At 42.1% G+C, this 23,226-nt stretch overlaps 1 protein-coding gene across 8 annotated transcripts in view; it reads right to left on the reverse strand.

The window, feature by feature from the left end:
* The window catches only part of LOC138652018 (sulfotransferase 2B1-like), a 267,378-nt gene that overhangs the window by 60,246 nt on the left and 183,906 nt on the right, over window positions 1-23,226 (reverse strand). For all 8 annotated transcript variants that reach the window (XM_069742708.1, XM_069742706.1, XM_069742710.1 and 5 more), the window contains 2 exons: window positions 510-636; window positions 334-428 (listed from right to left, as the gene is read on the reverse strand). In XM_069742708.1, the coding sequence (XP_069598809.1) occupies window positions 334-428; window positions 510-636 (222 nt within the window). The remainder of the gene's footprint in view (window positions 1-333; window positions 429-509; window positions 637-23,226) is intronic.

Here is a 23,226-nt window from a genome sequence, read left to right on the forward strand (position 1 = left end):
ATTAACCACAAGGAAAGAAAGGGTTTATTTTAATTCCGATATTTTTGTCCCATTGACTTGTATTGGTATCGGGTTCGGCGATATCCTATATCTTGTCAATATCGGCCGATCCAATCCGATACCGATATTTCCGAATATCGGAAGGTATCGCTCAACACTAATGATATAACATCCATTCTCCTGATATTTTGTTTTTGCAAAGGTGAGATTTAAATCTCAAATAAATATATATTTACTTTTTTAACCTTTTTTTGAGGTTTATGCGTATACTTAAAATGGATAATCATAAGAATGTTTCCTCCACATGCCAATAATTACATATTAAAGATTTACCTTCTGAAGATCCTCATAGGTGTGAAACATAAAGTTATCTTTTCCCAGCAATCCCATCCATCCCTTGACGTGATTAAACCAAGATCCATATGCAACTGCAATTGATAAAATATGAGAGCAGAGAATATGCTTATAACTGACAATTTTGTAAGCTTATATTAATCATAATTACTTACTGTTTTCAGTTAAGAATCCTTTTAGAAAATGATCCATATTTTCTGGATCTTCGAAGTAATTGCTCATTATTGAAAAATAATATAGAGACACTGCGGCATCTTTAGGATTTCTGATTGTATATATGATCTAAAACAACATTTCAAAAACAAGAAATGAAAAATGTATATTGTTATATGATTGTTTATACAATATTATGTTTGACTATTTACTTTTAAGATGTACTTCCTCTATACAGTGGAGAAAAAAGTATTTAGTCAGCCACCAAATTGTGCAAGTTCTCCCACTTAAAAAGATTAGAGAGGCCTGTAATTGACATCATATGTAGACCACAACTATGAAAGTCATAATTGAGAAAACAAATCCAGAAAATTACCTTGCCTGATTTGGCAAGGATTATTTTTCAAATTATAGTGGAAAATAAGTATTTGGTCATTAATAGTGTTGAGCGATACCGTCCGATACTTGAAAGGATAGTATCGGCCGATACCCGAAAAATATCGGATATCGCCGATACCGATATCCGATACCAATACAAGTCAATGGGACATCAAGTATCGGAAGGTATTCTCATGGTTCCCAGGGTCTGAAGGAGAGGAAACTCTCCTTCAGGCCCTGGGATCCATAGGGATGTGTAAAATAAAGAATTAAAATAAAAAATATTGATATGTTCACCTCTCCGGCGGCCCCTGGACATCACGCTGGTAACCGGCCGGCTTCTTTGTTTAAAATGAGCGCCTTCAGGACCTGCGAATGACGTCGCGGCTTCTGATTGGCCGCGTGCCGGTCACATGGGCGGCACGCGACCAATCAGAAGCCGCGACGTCATTCGCAGGTCCTTAATTCCGAGAATTAGGAGTTTTGTGAATGAGAATGACGTCGCGGCTTCTGATTGGTCGCGTGCCGGTCAAATGGGCGGCACGCGACCAATCAGAACCCGCGACGTCATTCGCAGGTAATGAAGGCACTCATTTTGATCCGATACCGATACCCGATACCACAAAAGTATCGGATCTCGGTATCGGAATTCCGATACCGCAAGTATCGGCCGATACCCGATACTTGCGGTATCGGAATGCTCAACACTAGTCATTAACAAAAGTTCAACTCAATATGTTATTATACAGTATATCCTTTGTTGGCAATGACAGAGGTCAAACGTTGAGAAGGGTCTGTTTTTTTCTCCGGCTGCAAGCTTCGATGCATTTTCAGCAGTTAAGGACTTGCATCTGTTTGCTCGCTCTTTGATTTGTAAAAAACATTTTTTTGATGGTAACCTCTCCCAACTTTTTCCTACAGAAGAGCAAGTAGCTCTACGTATCTTGGACTAATTAGCTGTCGAGCACAACACTCCAGAGGGAGGTAAAGTACCAACTTCAATACGTCCTAAATCTAAGAAGTTTCCCCCCTTGTCATCATGTCTGAATATAGATTTATTTGTGCAAATTGTCTCCAAAGAATTTATGGAGATCCCACGTTATATATGCAAGGACAATCTCACAAGGGAAGAGAGGGGGCGTCTGTGTGTCCTGCAGAATTTGACAGATGTGGTATACAAACCAGCAGATAAGGGGGGCAATGTGGTTATCTGGCCAAAGACACTCTATGAAAAAGAGGCCTTTCGCCAATTAAATAATAACATCTGTTATAAAAAACGTATGTTTAACCCATTGCCCTCCTTTACCACACAATTGCATCTGATCATTAATCAGGCGAAAGAGTCGGGTACTATAACTAAAGAACTGGCAACGGCTCTGATTGTATCCGAGCCTACCATCCCAACCTTCTACCTATTACCAAAAATTCATAAGGATGCGCAGACTCCCCCTGGACGCCCAATTATCTCATGAAGGGGTAACTATCTTGAACATGTAAATCAGTGGATAGATTCGAAGCTACAACCTATAGTGGAGTGGTTGCCATCTTTTTTGCAAGATACTGGTGAACTATTGAGGAGGGTGGATGGTTTGCAATTGGAGGATGATATGATCCTGGTGATGGGGGACGTAGAGTCCTTATACACCAGCATCAGGTATGAAGATGGGATCCATGCTACAGAAGTATTTTTGAGTATGTCCAATCTACCTGTGGATATCAGAAAACTATTCATTGAACTCCTTAGGGTCATGTTAACGGGGGCTTCCTTTGCCCCATCATATGCCAACCTGTTCTTGGGGCTGTGGGAGAGAGACCTCTCCCTGCCGGATGAGTTGCCGCCAATGTGCCGCGTCCTTTCGTGGATGCGGTACATCGACAACATATTACTGATCTGGAAGACACAAAAATGCACAGAGAGGTCAAAAATACTCTGTTGTAAAAAAGTCACAGTAAATAAGCAAGTGCTAGTCAAAAAATGAAAAAAATACAGGGTATTTAGTTAATACGTTTTTTTGCAAAAAATGTATGTTAAGCTGCTCCACAAATCGCCAAGGTATACCCATAATAGAGCAGTCCTATCTAATGTATAAGCAGGGTTCAGAGAGAAAAATAGCAGCACTCCCCAGTCTTGTAGAAACAAGAGAACAATTATAGAACCAAAAACACATGGGCTACTTGCATAGTGAACCTGCTTATACAGGTACTATACAGATGATCAGGTTTTTAAATACATCAGATAGGGATTATATACATTAGATAGGACTGCTCTATTATGGGTATACCTTGGCGATTGGTGGAACAGCTTAACATACATTTTTTTTGCAAAAAACGTATTAACTAAATGCCCTGTATTTTTTTCATTTTTTGACTAGCACTTGCTTATTTACTGTGACTTTTTTACAACAGAGTATTTTTGACCTCTCTGTGCGTTTTTGTGTCTTCAAGTTCTTTGGTGGTGTGAACAGGTTTCTACAGACTTGTTCACTATGCAAGTAGCCCATGTGTTTTTGGTTCTATAATTGTTCTCTTGTTTCTACAAGACTGGGGAGTCCACCTCTCCTCTGTGGGTCATTTGCATTATAGCTGTTCCATCCTGCATGTCCACATGTATATTTTTTCTCTCTGAACCCTGCTTATACAGGTACTATACAGATGATCAGGTTTTTAAATACATCAGATAGGGATTATATACATTAGATAGGACTGCTCTATTATGGGTATACCTTGGCGATTGGTGGAGCAGCTTAACATACATTTTTTTGCAAAAAAACCTATTAACTAAATACCCTGTATTTTTTTCATTTTTTGACTAGCACTTGCTTATTTACTGACTTTTTTACAACAGAGTATTTTTGACATCTCTGTGCGTTTTTGTGTCTTCAAGTTCTTTGGTGGTGTGAACAGGTTTCTACAGACTTGTTCTCTATGCAAGTAGCCCATGTGTTTTTGGTTCTATAATTGTTCTCTTGTTTCTACAAGACTGGGGAGTCCACCACTCCTCTGTGGGTCATTTGCATTGTAGCTGTTCCATCCTGGATGTCCACATGTATATTTTTTCTCTCTGACCCTGCTTATACAGGTACTATACAGATGATCAGGTTTTTAAATACATCAGATAGGGATTATATACATTAGATAGGACTGCTCTATTATGGGTATACCTTGGCGATTGGTGGAGCAGCTTAACATACATTTTTTTGCAAAAAAACGTATCAACTAAATACCCTGTATTTTTTTTCATTTTTTGACTAGCACTTGCTTATTTACTGTGACTTTTTTACAACAGAGTATTTTTGACCTCTCTGTGCGTTTTTGTGTCTTCAAGTTCTTTGGTGGTGTGAACAGGTTTCTACAGACTTGTTCACTATGCAAGTAGCCCATGTGTTTTTGGTTCTATAATTGTTCTCTTGTTTCTACAAGACTGGGGAGTCCACCACTCCTCTGTGGGTCATTTGCATTGTAGCTGTTCCATCCTGCATGTCCACATGTATATTTTTTCTCTCTGAACCCTGCTTATACAGGTACTATACAGATGATCAGGTTTTTAAATACATCAGATAGGGATTATATACATTAGATAGGACTGCTCTATTATGGGTATACCTTGGCGATTGGTGGAGCAGCTTAACATACATTTTTTTGCAAAAAAACCTATTAACTAAATACCCTGTATTTTTTTCATTTTTTGACTAGCACTTGCTTATTTACTGACTTTTTTACAACAGAGTATTTTTGACATCTCTGTGCGTTTTTGTGTCTTCAAGTTCTTTGGTGGTGTGAACAGGTTTCTACAGACTTGTTCTCTATGCAAGTAGCCCATGTGTTTTTGGTTCTATAATTGTTCTCTTGTTTCTACAAGACTGGGGAGTCCACCACTCCTCTGTGGGTCATTTGCATTGTAGCTGTTCCATCCTGGATGTCCACATGTATATTTTTTCTCTCTGACCCTGCTTATACAGGTACTATACAGATGATCAGGTTTTTAAATACATCAGATAGGGATTATATACATTAGATAGGACTGCTCTATTATGGGTATACCTTGGCGATTGGTGGAGCAGCTTAACATACATTTTTTTGCAAAAAAACGTATCAACTAAATACCCTGTATTTTTTTTCATTTTTTGACTAGCACTTGCTTATTTACTGTGACTTTTTTACAACAGAGTATTTTTGACCTCTCTGTGCGTTTTTGTGTCTTCAAGTTCTTTGGTGGTGTGAACAGGTTTCTACAGACTTGTTCACTATGCAAGTAGCCCATGTGTTTTTGGTTCTATAATTGTTCTCTTGTTTCTACAAGACTGGGGAGTCCACCACTCCTCTGTGGGTCATTTGCATTGTAGCTGTTCCATCCTGCATGTCCACATGTATATTTTTTCTCTCTGAACCCTGCTTATACAGGTACTATACAGATGATCAGGTTTTTAAATACATCAGATAGGGATTATATACATTAGATAGGACTGCTCTATTATGGGTATACCTTGGCGATTGGTGGAGCTGCTTAACATACATTTGTTTGCAAAAAAAACGTATTAACTAAATACCCTGTATTTTTTTCATTTTTTGACTAGCACTTGCTTATTTACTGTGACTTTTTTACAACAGAGTATTTTTGACCTTTCTGTGCGTTTTTGTGTCTTCAAGTTCTTTGGTGGTGTGAACAGGTTTCTACAGACTTGTTCACTATGCAAGTAGCCCATGTGTTTTTGGTTCTATATTACTGATCTGGCAGGGGTCACAGGAGGACCTTGAGACATTCATGGCTTCCCTGAATGACAACCAGTTGAATATATACATTACTTATAAACATGATCCAAAAACTATTGAGTTTTTGGATTTATTACTTCAAAAACATGAGAAGGGGGAGGTACAAACTAACATCTTTCACAAACCAACCTCGACGAACATGCTGTTGCACGCGACCTCATCCCATCCGGGTTACATGATTCAATCAGTCCCCACCGGACAATTTCTACGATTGCGGAGATTATGCTCAACAGATGATGAGTTCTTTGAACAGGCCGATGATCTCAAACAGAGACTTAAAGAACACGGATTTAGTAACCGCATGATCAAGAAGGCCTTTAACAGGGCTAGGTATGCATCTAGGAACACCTTACTCTATGGCCCAAAGGAGTCAAAAAATGGTCAAAGTTTGTTAAGATTTGTGACGGGTTATCACTCACAGTTTGCCCGCATGAGAGGCATATTGGACAAATCTTGGCATATTTTGAGGGCCGACCCAGTGATCTTCAGAATTTTGCCCGAAAAAGCTGCAATTGCAGCTAGAAGATCCAGAAATCTGCGGGATCATTTGGTCCGTAGCCATTACACCGGAGAATCCAGAAATACTTTTCTGGATCAGGTGATGGTACGAAATGGATGTTTTTCATGTGGCCGTTGCGTTGCCTGCAACAACATTGACCGTATAGATAATTTTGAGAGTCAGGATAGATCACATGTGTTTAAGATCAAAAAACAGATCACATGTACTAGTAGACATATGATCTATTACGTGGTATGTCCGTGTCATAAAATTTATATCGATATGACCACTAGGCCATTAAAAATACAAGTTAGGAAACATGTGTTAGTATGATGGCAGCAGCAACAGCGGAGGATGTAACATCATTGAAAACTATTCCTCGTTACTTTAGAAAGTATCACAACTGCAATGGGGATCTCCTTAGATTTTGCGGTATTGATATGCTCGATATGGGCATCCGTGGGGGAGATGTGACCAGGAAATTGGCCCAGTTAGAGTCCAGGTGGATATGGACCCTTGGCACAGTCCATCCATCTGGACTCAATGAAAATATTAGTTATGTCACATTTTTATAGTTTTGTCCTATATTTTGCTTGTTGTTGTTCATGACCCACTCTACACTGTCCCAATGTTTTTAATTTTAACATTGTTTTATGTTTTTTAGTATTCAAACTATTCTTTGTGCACATATCGCTATCCTTAGGAGGTGTGGGAAGTGGCAGGATATGGTCCCATATTTTCTGGAAGAGCTACAGTATGAAGTGCATTAGTATGGATAACATCGTTTAATTATAAAGACTTTATGTTTAATTACTGTTATCATTTTGTTATAATATATGTGCTATTCCACTCTCCAGTGACCTAAGATATTGTATTGTATTGTGATTTATATGATATGGACATATGGGTATCAATATTAGGTGATATGTAGTGAATGGGTGAATTGCCACTGACTGTTGTATGCCGGTTTTATTTGTATGGGTTGTTTGTGATGGAGTTAATGTGCACTGATGGTCTCCGCATTTCCTCCCCCTGACACGCACTGGGCCCATTCACTGCTGCGTCTGCCCGCTTTCGGCTTCTTGTAACGTGGTAGGGGCCCGCTCCGGCTCTGCCCACGTTGTGACGCCGACGCGTGCCGGCGTTGCCGTTGACTGGGCAATGGTGTGCGACACAACTCATGGAGGGAATGTCACTTCCGGCTGCGTGGCATATCACGCTGCAGCTGGGAGATATAAATAGTGGAGACAGTGGATGAATGGGAGGTCCCTTGGCAAAGGAGTCCGAAACGTGCATCGGGGCGGACGCGCTGCTACGGGTGTTAGTGGCATTATCTACCACGGTCATCTTAAGGTAATTGTACTGGATTATTTTCATCTGAGCATGGTATCATAGAAGGGTATATTACCCATTGTGGTAGGATATAGCCAGGGGTGGATGGAGTAATACAGGAGTGAACAACATGTTAGGACTTGGATTTTCTGCACACTATGAGATGTAATTACATAGAGCAATTGTTTCTCGGATTCTTTGTTCCTCCTGGGTACTATTTATTCATCTATTATTTATTTATTACTAGCCACTAGGGTTGAGCGAAACGGGTCAGCCAGATTCAGAAGTCGCCGACTTTTGGCAAAGTCGGGTTTCATGAAACCCGACTCGACCCCTGTGTGGGGTCGGCCATGAGGTCGGCGATCTTCTGATCTGGAATCGGAATTCCGATACCGAGTTCCGATATGTTTAAGATATCGGGAATCAGTATCGGAATTCATATTTAAGTGTAAAATAAAGAATAAAAATAAAAAAATATTGATATACTCACCCTCGGACGTGCCCTGGTTCTCACCGGCAGCCTTCCTTCCTAAGAATGAGCGCCTGAAGGGCCTTCGATGACGTCGCGGCTTGTGATTGGTTGCGTGAGCGGTCACATGGGCGGTCACGCGACCAATCACAAGCTGCGACGTCATCTAAGGTCCTTCAGGCGCTAATTCTTAGGAAGGAAGCGTCCGAGGGCGCGTCCGAGGGTGAGTATATTCCTAATAGGTATATACTCACCCTCGGACGCGCCCTGGTTCTAACCCGCAGCCTTCCTTCCTAAGAATCAGCGCTTGAAGGACCTTAGATGACGTCGTGGCTTGTGATTGGTCGTGTGACGCCCATGTGACCGCTCACGCGACCAATCACAAGCCGCGATGTCATCGAAAGTCCTTTAGGCGCTCATTCTTAGGAAGGAAGGCTGCCGGTGAGAACCAGGGCGCGTCCGAGGGTAAGTATATCAATATTTTGTATTTTGATTCTTTATTTTACACTTAAATATGGATCCCAGGGCCTGAAGGAGAGTTCCCTCTCCTTCAGACCCTGGGAACCATTCGAAACCCAATGCACTGCATTGGGTTTCGTGTTTCGGCCGACCCCGACTTTTCTATAGGATCGGCCGATTTCACTCGACCCGACTTTTGAAAAAGTCGGGTTTCGTGAAACCCGACCCGATCCTATAAAAAGAAAAGTCGCTCAACCCTACTAGCCACCTGTCTCGATAGATTTGTGTATGCCAGCTTTGTGTCACCTACAGCGGCACGTTGATTATGGGTGACTGTGATGAGTGGGAGTTTTGTCTCTTTGTTTCACCTGGTTAGTATGGTTTTAAAATTATGTTTTTCAATAAATATTTAACGTGTTATTACCCAATAGTGACCTTGTGATCATCAATTTTGTTCTGATCTATGTTGTAATTGATGATAGGAAGCATAAGTCCTTTTGATTTGATGGTGTAAAAAAAATATATAAATGGTGTTATGCAATTGTTTTTAAAAAATCTACCATGTTTGTTTGTCATATTTATCTATATATAACTTTTTCAATAGTAAGGTTTAATTCCTCAGGGGTCAATGTACCAAGCTTGAATATCCAAAAGCTTTCTCTGTTGATTAAACTGTTATATCAATCAGGAACAGTATCTGGTATAAAGTCAATAATTGTCAGTCTTAGTGAATTCAAATTTTTATGATGCATGGTCAGAAAATGTTTAGACAAAGTATGAAGTAAAAAAACCTTTCCGAATGTTCTGACAGTGCTTACTTAACCTTGCATGCATAGTTTGTATAGTGTGACCTACATATTGAAGTCCGCATCCACATTCTATTAGATAAATTACATAAGTGAACTGACAGTTAATATGATGATTAATTTTATTATTAACACCCGTAGTATTAGATTTAAACTCATTAACCAATACACATGTGTCCTGTAGTTCCTAGCACTCCTCTGACCACTATTTTACCCCACTACTACTTGCTGTTAAACTGGCCTTTGAGGAATAGAGGCATTTTTTGGAATGGGCAGTTCATAAAATTACTGTAGTCATATGTCACAAAAATCTAGCTTACATTGAGTCAGCTAAATGATTAACACCCAGACAGGCCAATTGGTACATCTTTTTCTCAAGTAACATAGTAACATAGTTAGTAAGGCCGAAAAAAGACATTTGTCCATCCAGTTCAGCCTATATTCCATCATAATAAATCCCCAGATCTACGTCCTTCTACAGAACCTAATTGTATGATACAATATTGTTCTGCTCCAGGAAGACATCCAGGCCTCTCTTGAACCCCTCGACTGAGTTCTCCATCACCACCTCTAGGTTTAATTTTTCTCTCAAATTAAGGCCGGTGTTCTGTCTCCAACATCTAATTTGTTACCTCTGATTATCTGTTTGCATAATTTTGCAGTTAATCATTAGTGTGAGTATATTCATAATCTTTATTTGTCTGTAGGGTTTTGACGCCCTCTAGCGGTCAGAGTCATGTTCATGGTCCTGTTGTCTGTTTTTTTCTATTTTCTATGTCTGATTCTCCTCCCCTCTTTTTGCAATGCATTATGGTAGCTCAGCCTCATTCTTTCTAACGTGTAAAGTGTATTTCTGCTGTATCATGCACTGATTGTATGTATTCTGATTGTTCCCAGTTTCACCGCGCCATACACTATTGCGCTCAATAAAAGCACAGACAACCACATTCTCCTTACTGGACTCTGGTATTGCAGTTTAGCCGCCTGTAGAGCTACATGAGCCTGCCTCATTTAGTGAGGACAGAACAGTGAAACGGCAGCCATCCAGCTAGTGGGATTCAAGTCATTGGCTACACAGAGACTTAATACAGCTACAGCAATCTCTGCTCAGCCATGCACTGCCGAAGACTCCATGTCCCATAAATCACACAAGACAAGATCTGTTGCACCTGTCTCCTCAAAAACATCATCTATCAGCAGCGCGATCGCCATTGCTGAAGATGCCAAAATATGAGCGAGCTTTGCTGACCAAGAGATGCAACTTAAATTAGAGAAAGCATGCTTAGGTGACCAAGAGAGAAGGTCGCAGTTAGAAAATGCATGTGTGGATGCCGCCTTAGAAAGCCTAGCAGCAAAAAGGGAAGCTTCCGCAGCCCTCACCAAAGCAGAATCGCTAGAAGCAGCGCAAAACCCTGAGCTTTATAGGCAAAGTAGGACGCCTAGTCTGGAGTTTCCACTGCAAGGTTCATCAAAATGCACATCTCAATACATTAAGGAACTTCCTGATCCTAACTATGACCCCAAGCCGGTATCAAAACAAGAACACAACATCTCTAGCAAAGCGAACAAGAGTCATCATGAGGCTCATCTCCAAGACAGATACAAAAATGAGCAAAACAACTCTGCTAATGATTACCTTGCCCTTCACCAGATAACCAACTTAAATCACCTTGCTCACACATCGTACGTCAGACCGAAGCAATATGACACCTGCTGGCGTCACCCAGAGGATACTAACTCCATGGCTCAGCACCACCCTACATCTCCTCTCTGGTCTCAGTCTACCACCCTACCCGTGCCCTCCGCTCCGCTGATGACCTCAGGTTAGCATCCTCAATAATCAGAACCTCCCACTCCCGTCTCCAAGACTTTACACGTGCTGCGCCGATTCTTTGGAATGCACTACCTAGGATAATACGATTAATCCCCAATCCCCACAGTTTTAAGCGTGCCCTAAAAACTCATTTGTTCAGACTGGCCTACCGCCTCAATGCATTAACCTAACGATCCCTGTGTGGCCTATATTAAAAAAAAAAAAAAAAAAAAATTAACTGGTTCATGCAGCTTTACATGAACACCCAAGCCTTACACTATGGCTGGTCCGAATAACTATAGCAATTGTTACCATCCACCTCTCGTGTCTCCCCTTTTCCTCATAGTTTGTAAGCTTACGAGCAGGGCCCTCACTCCTCTTGGTATCTGTTTTGAACTGTATTTCTGTTATGCTGTAATGTCTATTGTATGTACAAGTCCCCTCTATAATTTGTAAAGCGCTGCGGAATATGTTGGCGCTATATAAATAAAAATTATTATTATTATTATTATTATTACTAACAGGTACGAACGCACCTTACATCACTATCAGGGTGACCCATCACTAGTATACTCTGCTGACAACCAGTTCACAACAGAATTTGCTAAGTTCGTTACAAGACGTGAACTGGTTGCCAAGGGACTCATGAAATTCATTGACCAAGCTGAAGGTTACAGAGCGTGGAAAACTTTCTTCCAAAATGTCACTAAAGACTTAGGTCTACAACACAGGGAAGAGATAGACCTCTTAGTCAAATACTTGGGAGAAGAGTCAGTCAAACTTGCAGCGGGGATCTAAGACATTAATATAGTCCACCCTGAGACTGGCCTCAAAGAGATCTGGAAGAGGCTGGATGAGTGTTACGGCTCAGCAGAGGTAATTGAAAGAGCCTTTTTCAAAAGAATCAATGACTTTCCTAAAATATCTAACAAAGGTCTCCAGAAACTTAGAAAACTAAGCGACTTTCTAATGGAAGTCAAAGTTGCAAAATATGAAGATGACCTACAGGGACATGCATTCCTCGACACAGCCAGAGGTGTAAACTCTATAGTCCAAAAATTGCCTTACAATCTACAGGAGAGGTGGCTCACACGTGGTTCCACGTTTAAATACAAGAACAGTGTTCCATTCCCTCCCTTCTCTGTTTTTTGTAGACTTTATATATCAACAGGCAAGAATTAGAAACAATCCCAGCTTTGACTTTGCAATGTCATATGCCACACCGTCACCAGCCGCAAATCTAAGCAAAACATCTGTGGCAGTGCACAAAACTTATGTTTCTTCTCCAGGTTCTGATTACAGGTCTTAGTGGTTTGCAATGTTGAGTCATTAGATACATCAATATGTTACGACCATGGAATCACGGCATCTAGGTTATTTTTACAAATGACAGATCAGGATGACGATCTAGTGCATTTTATTATTGATCTCTTGCAGTTTACTTTGACTCATAATTTTTTTTTTTACCTTTAAGGATAGAATTTTCTGGCAGATACATATTTATAAAGGGGAAGTTGGCACACAAACTAGTCATGATAGGGAACATCTATGCACCTAACACAAAACAGAAAAGCAGAATTTTCGCGCATGGAAACAAAATGTCAAAGTTTATGGTCTCCCTGATTAAAAAAAGGAAAGCTAAGTCTCTTATATACTCATTAAAAAGCTCAACTGGTACTACAGGTACCGTCACACTCAGCGACGCTGCAGCGATATAGACAATGAGCCGATCGCTGCAGTGTCGCTGTTTAGGTCGCTGTAGAGACGTCAAACACAGCAGCTCCAGAACGATGCAGGAGCGATCCAGTGACGTAACGGCGACTCACTTATCGTTTTCGCTGGTTGTTAGCTCCATGTAAAACATTGCAGGCATCGTTGCTTTTGATGTCAAACACGACGATACACGCCGACCTGACGACGAAATAAAGTTCTGGATTTCTAGCTCCGACCAGCGATGGCACAGCGGGATCCAGATCGCTGCTGCGTGTGAAACACAACGAGATCGCTATCCAGGACGCTGCAATGTCGCGGATCGTTGTCGTTCTCGTTGCAAAGTTGCTGAGTGTGACGGTACCTTTAGATCATAAACCCAGAAGAAATAGCTTCTGCTTTCAGAGAATATTATGTCTCCCTCTACAACATACACCCCAATGAAACTGAGGATCAATTAGAAAAGAGAAGAGTCGATATAAGGAAATTTTTAAAATCTATCAAACTCCCAACTCTCACTGAAATACAACAAAACAAACTGATTTCCCCCTTTACAGTAAGCGAACTCCGGTCTACTCTGTCGAACATCCCAATAAGCAAAAACCCAGGACCAGACGGTCTCCCTACCTCCTATTGCAAGACCTTCCAAGAAATTCTGTCCCCTTATCTTCCAAGACTTTGCCATGAAACCTTAATGGGAGCTCCTTTCTAGAAACAGACGCTGGATGCGCATATGGTTATTTTGTACAGCACATGCGCAGAATGTGTTGCCAGCAAACTTTATTGCTATTGAGCTCATTGAATGCTGACAAATATGGCTGGCACCATGTTGAATGGACGCGCTGCTTCTCTCGGCCAATAATTACCAGTTTTGAATAGTTAATAATCTTCTATTGACAACGTATAAATATTTGTTACATGCAACTTGAAGCAGACATTTTCCCTGAAGAAGCCACGCATGATGGTGGTGATACACATAGGGTCAGCTCTTCCCTAAGTTTCTCCTTGGCAAATATGGTTCCAGAAAGTCATCTTACATTTTCACTCCTGTAGGTTTGAACCCGGATTGTTCCCTATACATGTCATCTATTTTATAAGCAAGGGTTCCTTCCATACGACATTTCTCATTTTTTCTACAATTTTCTCATCTTGGGGATAACATTTATTTGGGTAAATATATAGATATTTTTGGGGCTATCTTTCCTAGAGCCTATAGCCAGTTGATTTCTAACATGGTGCTGTGATCAGGGGCATTTAACCTAGGCCATTTTATGCTGGGTATTTTTGCAGCTTTGTACATTTATGGGTTTATTGGTTTCACCATATAACAGAATTGTATAAAATTGTTTTGTTTCCTATAAAATTTAGATTTTTTCTTTTGGTTCCATATATTGAAATATTGCTAATCAATCTTAGTGGAGGTTGGCTACTAAAATATCATAGGCGTTACCAGTCACTTAACCATTCTTTGTTTTTTTCAATTGCTTTTATTAGTCTGTTTTGTTGCATGTGATGTGTGTTGTTTAGATTAATAAAAATCATTTTTTATTTATTTATTTATTTATTGGTTTTGCCTACTTCTAGCATGCATCTTTCTCCCTTCTGTTTAATCAATTGCTATACAGCATACTACAGGCGAACCCATTTTGTTGGATTATTGAGCAGTGGAGCCCTCAGTTTTCTTTCGGAATACACATGTAAATAAATTCCCATTTAAAAAATTGGGTCAGTAGAAGGAGGGACTCTGCTCTTCTAGCAATTAGCTCTGCATATGTCAAACTATTATAGGAAAATCTGTTCTTCAGGGGCAAATAGCTGTCCGCCCCTCCTGAGTGTCTCCGTATGGTTAAGCATAACTGTACAGCTGCATATGGGGTATTGCCACGTTCTGTAGAAATTGTGGGACAAATTATTGTGCCTTCACTGCCCAATGGTATAAAATTTTGTGACACACCCATGGTGTCAATATGATCACTGCACCCCTATATGAATTTGTTGAGAGCTGCAGTTTGCAAAACGGGGTCACTTACGGGGGTTTCTGCTGTTCTGACAACTCAGGGGCTCTCCTAGTGGGTCAAAGCACCCACAATCCATAACAGTAAAATCTGCACTATAGTATGGCGCTCCTTCACTTCTGAGCTTTGCGATTTGCCTGAAAAATATTTCCCAATTACATATAGGGTATTGGCACACTAAGGAAAAAGGACCTCAGTTTCTTGTAAAAAAGAATTCCTATTAGCCCTTAAAAAATTATAAACTTGGGGCTAAAACAACATTTTAGAGGTAAAAATGTAATTTATTCTTTCTTCACCACTCAATGGTATAAAATTCTGTGAGGCACATGTGGTGTCAGTATGATCACTACACCCCTGTTGTGAATTCTGTTGTCAAGCTCCCTCCTGTGGTCATGAATGGTACTTCGGCTGGTTCTGTCCATGGGCTTCCTCTGGTGGTTGTGAGTGGGGCTGCGGCTTCTGAGGTTCCTTCCACAGGTGACGAGGTTAATTCGTTAGCTGGCTGCTCTATTGAACTCCACCTAGATCATTGCTCCATGCCACCTGTCAATGTTCCAGTATTGGTCCTGTTCACTCCTGGATCATTCTTGTGACCTGTCTTCCCAGCAGAAGCTAAGTTCCTGCTTGTTTTTCTTTAGTTTGCTATTTTTCTGTCCAGCTTGCTATTTTGATTGTTGTCTTGCTTGCTGGAAGCTCTGGGACGCAGAGGGAGCGCCTCCGCACCGTGAGTCGGTGCGGAGGGTCTTTTTGCGCCCTCTGCGTGGTCTTTTTGTAGTTTTTTGTGCTGACCGCAAAGCTACCTTTCCTATACTCTGTCTGTTCAGTAAGTCGGGCCTCATTTTGCTAAATCTATTTCATCTCTGTGTTTGTAATTTTCATCTTTACTCACAGTCATTATATGTGGGGGGCTGCTTTTTCCTTTGGGGAATTTCTCTGAGGCAAGGTAGGATTTATTTTTCTATCTTTAGGGCTAGCTAGTTCCTTAGGCTGTGTCGAGTTGCATAGGGAGCGTTAGGAGCAATCCACGGCTATTTCTAGTGTGTGTGATAGGATTAGGGATTGCGGTCAGCAGAGTTCCCACGTCTCAGAGCTCGTCCTATATTATCAGTAACTATCAGGTCATTCCGTGTGCTCTTAACCACCAGGTCCATTATTGTCCTGACCACCAGGTCATAACACACCCCTATATGAATTCAATGGGGAGTGTGGTTTGTAAAATGATTTCAAATATGGGGGATTTCTGCTGTTCTGGTACCTCAGGGGCACTGCCAATGAGAAGTGGCACCCTGAAACCATTGCAGCAAAATCTGAACTTCAATATGGCACATCTTCCCTTCTGAGCTTTGCACTGTGCCTGAAAAGTAGTATTCCCCCACATATGGGGTATCGGCGTACTCAGGAGAAATCGCACAACAAATTGTATGTGCAATTTCTCCTGTTACCCTTGTGAAAATAAAAAAAATGGGGCTAACGTGATATTTTTGTGAGGAAAATGTGATTTTTTTATTTTTACAGCTCAACGTTATAAACCTCTGTGAAGCACCTTGGAGTTCAATGTGCTAACCATATATCTAAATATATTCCTTGAGGGGTTTAGTTTTTAAAATGGTGTCACTTGTGGGGGGTTTTCCCCTGCTTAGGCACATCAGGGGCTCTCCAAAAGGGACATGTCATCCACAAATGATTCCTGCAAATTTTTGGGTTCAAAAAATCAAATGACACACCTTCCCTTCCGAGCTTTACTGTGCGCCCTAACATTGGTTTTCCCTCATATATGGGGTATCAGCATGCTCAGGAGAAATTGCACAAAAGATTTTATTGTCCATTTTTCCAGTTACCTTATGAAAGTAAAAAAAATGGGCCAAAAGTAATTTTTTTGACGATAAAAAGGTAAATGTTCATTTTTTTTTCCACATTCCAAATATTCCTGTGAAGCACCTGAAAGGTTACTAATAGTGTTGAGCGATACCTTTCCATATTTGAAAGTATCGGTATTGGATTGTATCGGCCGATATCCGAAAAATATCGGATATCGCCGATACCGATACCCGATACCAATAAAAGTCAATGGGACACAAATATCGGAAGGTATTCCTCGATGGTTCCCAGGGTCTGAAGGAGAGGAAACTCTCTTTCAGGCCCTGGGATCCATATTCATGTGAAAAATAAAGAATAAAAATAAAAAATATCGATATACTCACCCCTCCGGCGGACCCTGGACCTTAGCGGTGTAACCGGCAGCCTCCATTCCTAAGAATGCAGGGTGAAGGACCTTCGATGACATCGCGGCTTGTGATTGGTCGCGTGACCGCTCATGTGACCGCTCACGCGACCAATCACAAGCCGCAACGTCATCGCAGGTCTTAGGAACAGAGGCTGCCGGTTGCAGCGGTTACAACCAGGGCGCGTCCGAGGGTGAGTATATCAATATTTTTTATTTTTATTCTTTATTTTACACATGAATATTTATTCCGATCCCAAGTCCTGATATCGCAAAAATATCGGAACTCGGTATCGGAATTCCGATACCGCAAATATCGGCCGATACCCGATACTTGCGGTATCGGAATGCTCAACACTAGTTACTAATCTTCTTGAATGTGGTTTTGAGCATCTTGAATGGTTCAGTTTTTAGGATGGTGTCACTCTTGGGTATTTTCTATCATATAGACCTATCAAAGTCTCTTCAAATGTGAGATGGTCCCTAAAAAAATGGTTTTGTAAATTTTGTTGGAAAAATGAGAAATCGCTGGTCAACTTTTTACACTAATAACTTCCTGAAAAAATTGTTTAAAAAATTGTTCTGATGTAAAGTAGACATGTGGGAAATGTTATTTATTAACTATTCTGTGTGACATGTTGGAAAATTGCAAAAGTTTCCAAATTTTCGCCAAATTTCTTTATTTTTTCCCCACAAATAAATAAAACTTATATCGAAGAAATGTTACCGTTATCATGAAGTACAATATGTCACAAAAAATCATCTCAGAATCAGTGGGATTCGTTGAAGCATTTCTGAGTTTTTACCTCATAAATTGACAGTGGTCAGAATTGAAAAAATTGGCCTGGTCACTAACATGCAAACCACCTTGGGGGGTAAAAGCAGGGCCGTATTTGCCACTAGGCACTTGAGTGCACGTGCCTAGGGCGCCAAGATGCGGGGGGCGCACTTGAGCTAGGTATTTTCTTTTTTTTTTTTTCTTTTTAATAAAAGTCCGGGGTCCAGTGCCCGCCCCCCTCCTCCCTCCATCCCTCCTAGACGTCATACTCACTCTCTTCCAGTGGTGGCTGCAACTCCGTCTCAGCGACGGCAGCACGTCCTGTCATCAGCGGTCACGTCGTACCGCTCATTAAAGTGATGAATACGCGCATATGCATCACCTTAATGAGCGGTACCACGTGACTGCTCATACAGGAAGGAAGATGCTGCAGTGATGCCGGGAAGTTCTGTGCCGCGTGGTGAGAGGTGAGTATGACAGAGGAGGAGGATAGAGGAGACATGCACCCAGGGGAGGAGGATGGGGGAGCCATGCATGCAGGGGAGGAGGATAGGGGAGCCATGCACGCAGGGGAGGAGGATAGAGGAGCTATGCACACAGGGGAGGAGGATAGGGGAGCCAAGCATGCAGGGTGGCAGGATAGAGTAGCTATGCATGCAGGGGAGGAGGATAGGAGAGCCATGCACGTAGGGGAGGAGGATGGGAGAGCCATGCACGCAGGGTGGGAGGATAGAGGAGCCATGCACGCAGGGTGGGAGGATAGAGGAGCCATGCATGCAGGGTGGGAGGATAGAGGAGCCATGCATGCAGGGGAGGAGGATGGGGGAGCCATGCACGCAGGGTGGGAGGATGGGGGAGCCATGCACACAGGGTGGGAGGATGGGGGAGCCATGCACACAGGGTGGGAGGATGGGGGAGCCATTCACATAGGGTGGGAAGATGGGGAAGCCATGCACACAGGGTGGGAAGATGGGGGAGCCATGCACACAGGGTGGAAGGATGGAGTATAAATATGGAGTATAAATACTGGGCCCTATAGGGGGGACACAGTGTGAGGGGACAGTGTGAAGAGGGGGCTGGTATGGAAAGGAGAGGTCCGTGTGAAGAGCATATACCATAAGAGGGACAGTGTGGGGGTCATATTTTGTGCAGACAATATAGTGAGGGGCAATTTTTTTTCAGTAGCATTATAATGACACTTGTATCTTTAACGGCATCATGTGGAGATTTTCTGCAAAAGAACGGAGAATATGGAAGTCTGCAGAGACTGCTGTGAATGAGAAAACTCATCATGGGGTCTGGACAAGATGAAGAAAAGAAGGAGAATTACTCCAGAGATGAAGTCATCTATAAGGTACCTGGATGTAAATGTTATTTGTGATACTGACTAACTCATGTTTTTATTTATGTTAGGAGCATTAAAGGGGATGTCCAGGTTTGTGATGAGTCTGCAGTCATTCTTTGTGACTGCAGACTTCTGAATTCTCACAGTGCGCACTGCACGCTGTCAGAATTCTCTCATGCTGGGGATTTACATTAATGCGGTCACATGCTGACTAGACATGTGTGGCATCCGTCAATGAAAATGAACTGAGTGAGGCCGGGCACGTCTAGTCGGAATGTGGTCATAAGTATACAAATCACAAGCTTGTGCTGACATGACTGTCCACCGGCAAGGGAGAATCCTAAAAGTGTGCTGTGAGAATTCAGAATCTGCAATGTCAGGATTCAGCTCTGCAGGTTCCAGTAGTCATCGCATAGACACTTCACTCATATGCGATTTTCATACTCATTGTCCTGTGACAACGAGCTTCTCTTCTGCTTCTCTCAGTTTTTCACTGAACATTGAGAGCATGAGGGAGAAGAGTTTGTGGGTACATGACTGAGTGTGCAAATCGCATATGTCCTTGGTGGAGGGGGGCACCAAAATGAATTCTTGCCCATGGTGCCAGAAAACCTAGATACAACTCTGCCGGTATGCAACTGCGAGCGGCGATTACCGGGTCCGGTGGAGGGAGGTCTGTGCACAGGGAGTGAGGCAGGGACTGAGGGTGTGCACAGAGAGGATGGAGATCCGGAGACTGCCGGTCCTAGTCTACGCTGTAGCCTGGAGCCCTCATTATCATAGGAATATGTCAGTTAATAAATTGTTTTTCTAAAGCTTTATAGTGTAGTTTTAGGTCAGAGGGATGGTTAGGAATGAGCTAGAAAGGTGCAGGGACAGGTAACGATGGCTACTTGCGGACATGTGCGGCAATTGCGGTTTTACACTTGCGGTGATACAAAAAACACTGCTAGCAGTGTTTTTTCCCATTGCTGCAAGTACCGCATTTGCCGGATCGTGGCAAAACCGCAAGTGCCGCACATGTCTGCAAGTCCCATAGGGAATGAATGAGGCAGATGCCGGCGTCCTTCATCACTTCCGGTCCTCTCCGGCTAGCTTCAGCGCCATGCCCCATACGCTGGATATCAGGTACCAGCTGCTCCTAGCCTCATATAATTAATAGGTATTTATAATGCGGGCACTTGCACTGTATTCATTGCCCCTGAGGAAGCCAGATTTCCTGGCGACACGCGTCGGGCGGTTCTTTGCCCTGGTTCTTCACCCTCCTTGCCTGTCCTTCAGTACCCCTTGATACTCTATAGGGACTGGGGCCGAGCCTCGCAGAGTGTATATATCTTCCTCCATCTTGGTATGTTAGATTCTCTGTGCTTTTATACCGGACCCTAGGATTAACTGGGGGCTACCCCTTGTGCCTACATTTGTATGGGTACATTGGATTGGGCACTTTCTGCTTACATATAAGTGTAGGTCTGTATATTTTACTATTTTTGCCTCTGGGACAGCATAGTGTATCTACCTTCAGTGTATTATACTGGTGTTGAACACGTTATTGTATGTGGGGGTGTGTGTTTTTTGAACCAGGGTTATAGACCCTATTATGGGTCTTTGTACTTACCAATTTTTTAGTTGTTTTATGTGTTTTTAAAGTCTTTTTGCAGTGTTTGGTGCTGTGTGTTTCTAATAAAAATTTATTATATTTGTACTATTAGATTGTGGTGATCCCCACTTTGTACATGCCTCCTTTTTCTTTGCTTCTTTATATATATGTACTTGTGGCATGTGATGGGAGATCCCTTGTAGTGGTGCCCGCCAGTCTTCCAATTTTATATGAATGAATGAGGCCGAACGCAGTGTTGCCATAAGTGATCCATTACGCGGCAGATGCGGAAAAACTGCCGGATCTGCTGCAAAAGGCTCCTTTCACATCAGCGATTTATGGCAAAGTCACTGCCGATAGTGTCATACTCACCAATGGGGGAGGCAGCACTAAAAGTGCCTAGGGCAGCAGAAACTCTAAATACGGCCCTGGGTAAAAGGGTTAATGTTTGCTCACATCTTAGTACTTACACTGTGCTTCCGCACTATTTAGATTGCACTGTTTACATTATATATTTGATCTACATAGTACATCTAGCTGTTAGGGTTGAGCGAAACGGGTCGAACATTTTCAAAAGTCGCCGACTTTTAACAAAGTCGGGTTTCATGAAACCCGATCCGACCCCTGTGCGGGGTCGGCCATGCGGTACGCGACTTTCGCGCCAAAGTCGCGTTTCAATTACGCGAAAAGCGCCATTTCTCAGCCAATGAAGGTAAACGCAGAGTGTGGGCAGCGTGATGACATAGGTCCTGGTCCCCACCATCTTAGAGAAGGGCATTGCAGTGATTGGCTTGCTGTCCGCGGCGTCACAGGGGCTATAAAGGGGCGTTCCCGCCGACCGCCATGTTACTGCTGCTGATCTGAGCTTAGGGAGAGGTTGCTGCCGCTTCGTCAGAAGCAGGGATAGCGTTAGGCAGGGTCCATTAACCACCAAACCGCTTGTGCTGTAGCGATTTCCACAGCCCAACACCACCTTCGGTGTGCAGGGACAGTGGAAGCTACATTTTTTTTTTTTCCCTCAGCGCTGTAGCTCATTGGGCTGCCCTAGAAGGCTCCCTGATAGCTGCATTGCTGTGTGTACGCCGCTGTGCAAACCAACTGCTTTTTTCAAAGCACAAATCCTCTTGTTCCTTCCTTTCTGCACAGCTATCTTGTTTGTTTGTCCACACTTTTTATTTAATTTGTGCATCAGTCCACTCCTTATTGCTGCCTGCCATACCTGGCTGAGATTACTGCAGGGAGATAGTAATTGAAGGACAGTTCCTTTTTTTTTTTTTTTTTGTGGGAGATTAAGATTGACATTTCTGCTAGAGTGCCATCTCTGTCTGTGTCATCTCTCACTCAGTGGGCCATAGAAAGCCTATTTATTTTTTTGCTTGATTTGGGTTCTAAAATCTACCTGAAAAAATCACTACATCAATCAGTGGGAGAAAAATATTGGCCTCAGGGCTTGTGTGCCACTCCTGACTCCTGTGTGTGCCATCTCTCACTCAGTGGGCCATAGAAAGCCTATTAATTTTTTTGCTTGATTTGGGTTCTAAATTCTACCTGAAAAAATCAATAAATCAATCAGTGGGAGATTAATATTGGCCTTTGGGCTTGTGTGCCAGTCCTAAGTGTGCCATCTCTCTCTCAGATAGTGGGCCATAGAAAGCCTATTTATTATTTTTTTTATTGGGTTTATAAATTTTCCCTGGAAAAAAAAAAAAAAGTGGGAGATTAATATTGGCCTCTGGGCTTGTGTGCCAGTCCTGAGCGTGCCATCTCTCTCACAAATAGTGGGCCATAGAAAGCCTATTTATTTTTTTGGTTGATTTGGGTTCTAAATTCTACCTGAAAAAATCAATAAATCAATCAGTGGGAGATTAATATTGGCCTTTGGGCTTGTGTGCCAGTCCTAAGCGTGCCATCTCTCTCTCTCTCAGATAGTGGGCCATAGAAAGCCTATTTATTATTTTTTTTATTGAGTTTATAAATTTTCCCTGGAAAAAAAAAAAAAAGTGGGAGATTAATATTGGCCTCTGGGCTTGTGTGCCAGTCCTGAGCGTGCCATCTCTCTCACAAATAGTGGGCCATAGAAAGCCTATTTATTTTTTTGGTTGATTTGGGTTCTAAATTCTACCTGAAAAAATCAATAAATCAATCAGTGGGAGATTAATATTGGCCTTTGGGCTTGTGTGCCAGTCCTAAGCGTGCCATCTCTCTCTCTCAGATAGTGGGCCATAGAAAGCCTATTTATTATTTTTTTTATTGGGTTTATAAATTTTCCCTGGAAAAAAAAAAAGTGGGAGATTAATATTGGCCTCTGGGCTTGTGTGCCAGTCCTGAGCGTGCCATCTCTCTCACAAATAGTGGGCCATAGAAAGCCTATTTATTTTTTTGGTTGATTTGGGTTCTAAATTCTACCTGAAAAAATCAATAAATCAATCAGTGGGAGATTAATATTGGCCTTTGGGCTTGTGTGCCAGTCCTAAGCGTGCCATCTCTCTCTCTCAGATAGTGGGCCATAGAAAGCCTATTTATTATT

This window comes from Ranitomeya imitator, chromosome 10 (genome assembly GCF_032444005.1).
Source record: "Ranitomeya imitator isolate aRanImi1 chromosome 10, aRanImi1.pri, whole genome shotgun sequence".
NCBI lineage: Eukaryota > Metazoa > Chordata > Amphibia > Anura > Dendrobatidae > Ranitomeya > Ranitomeya imitator.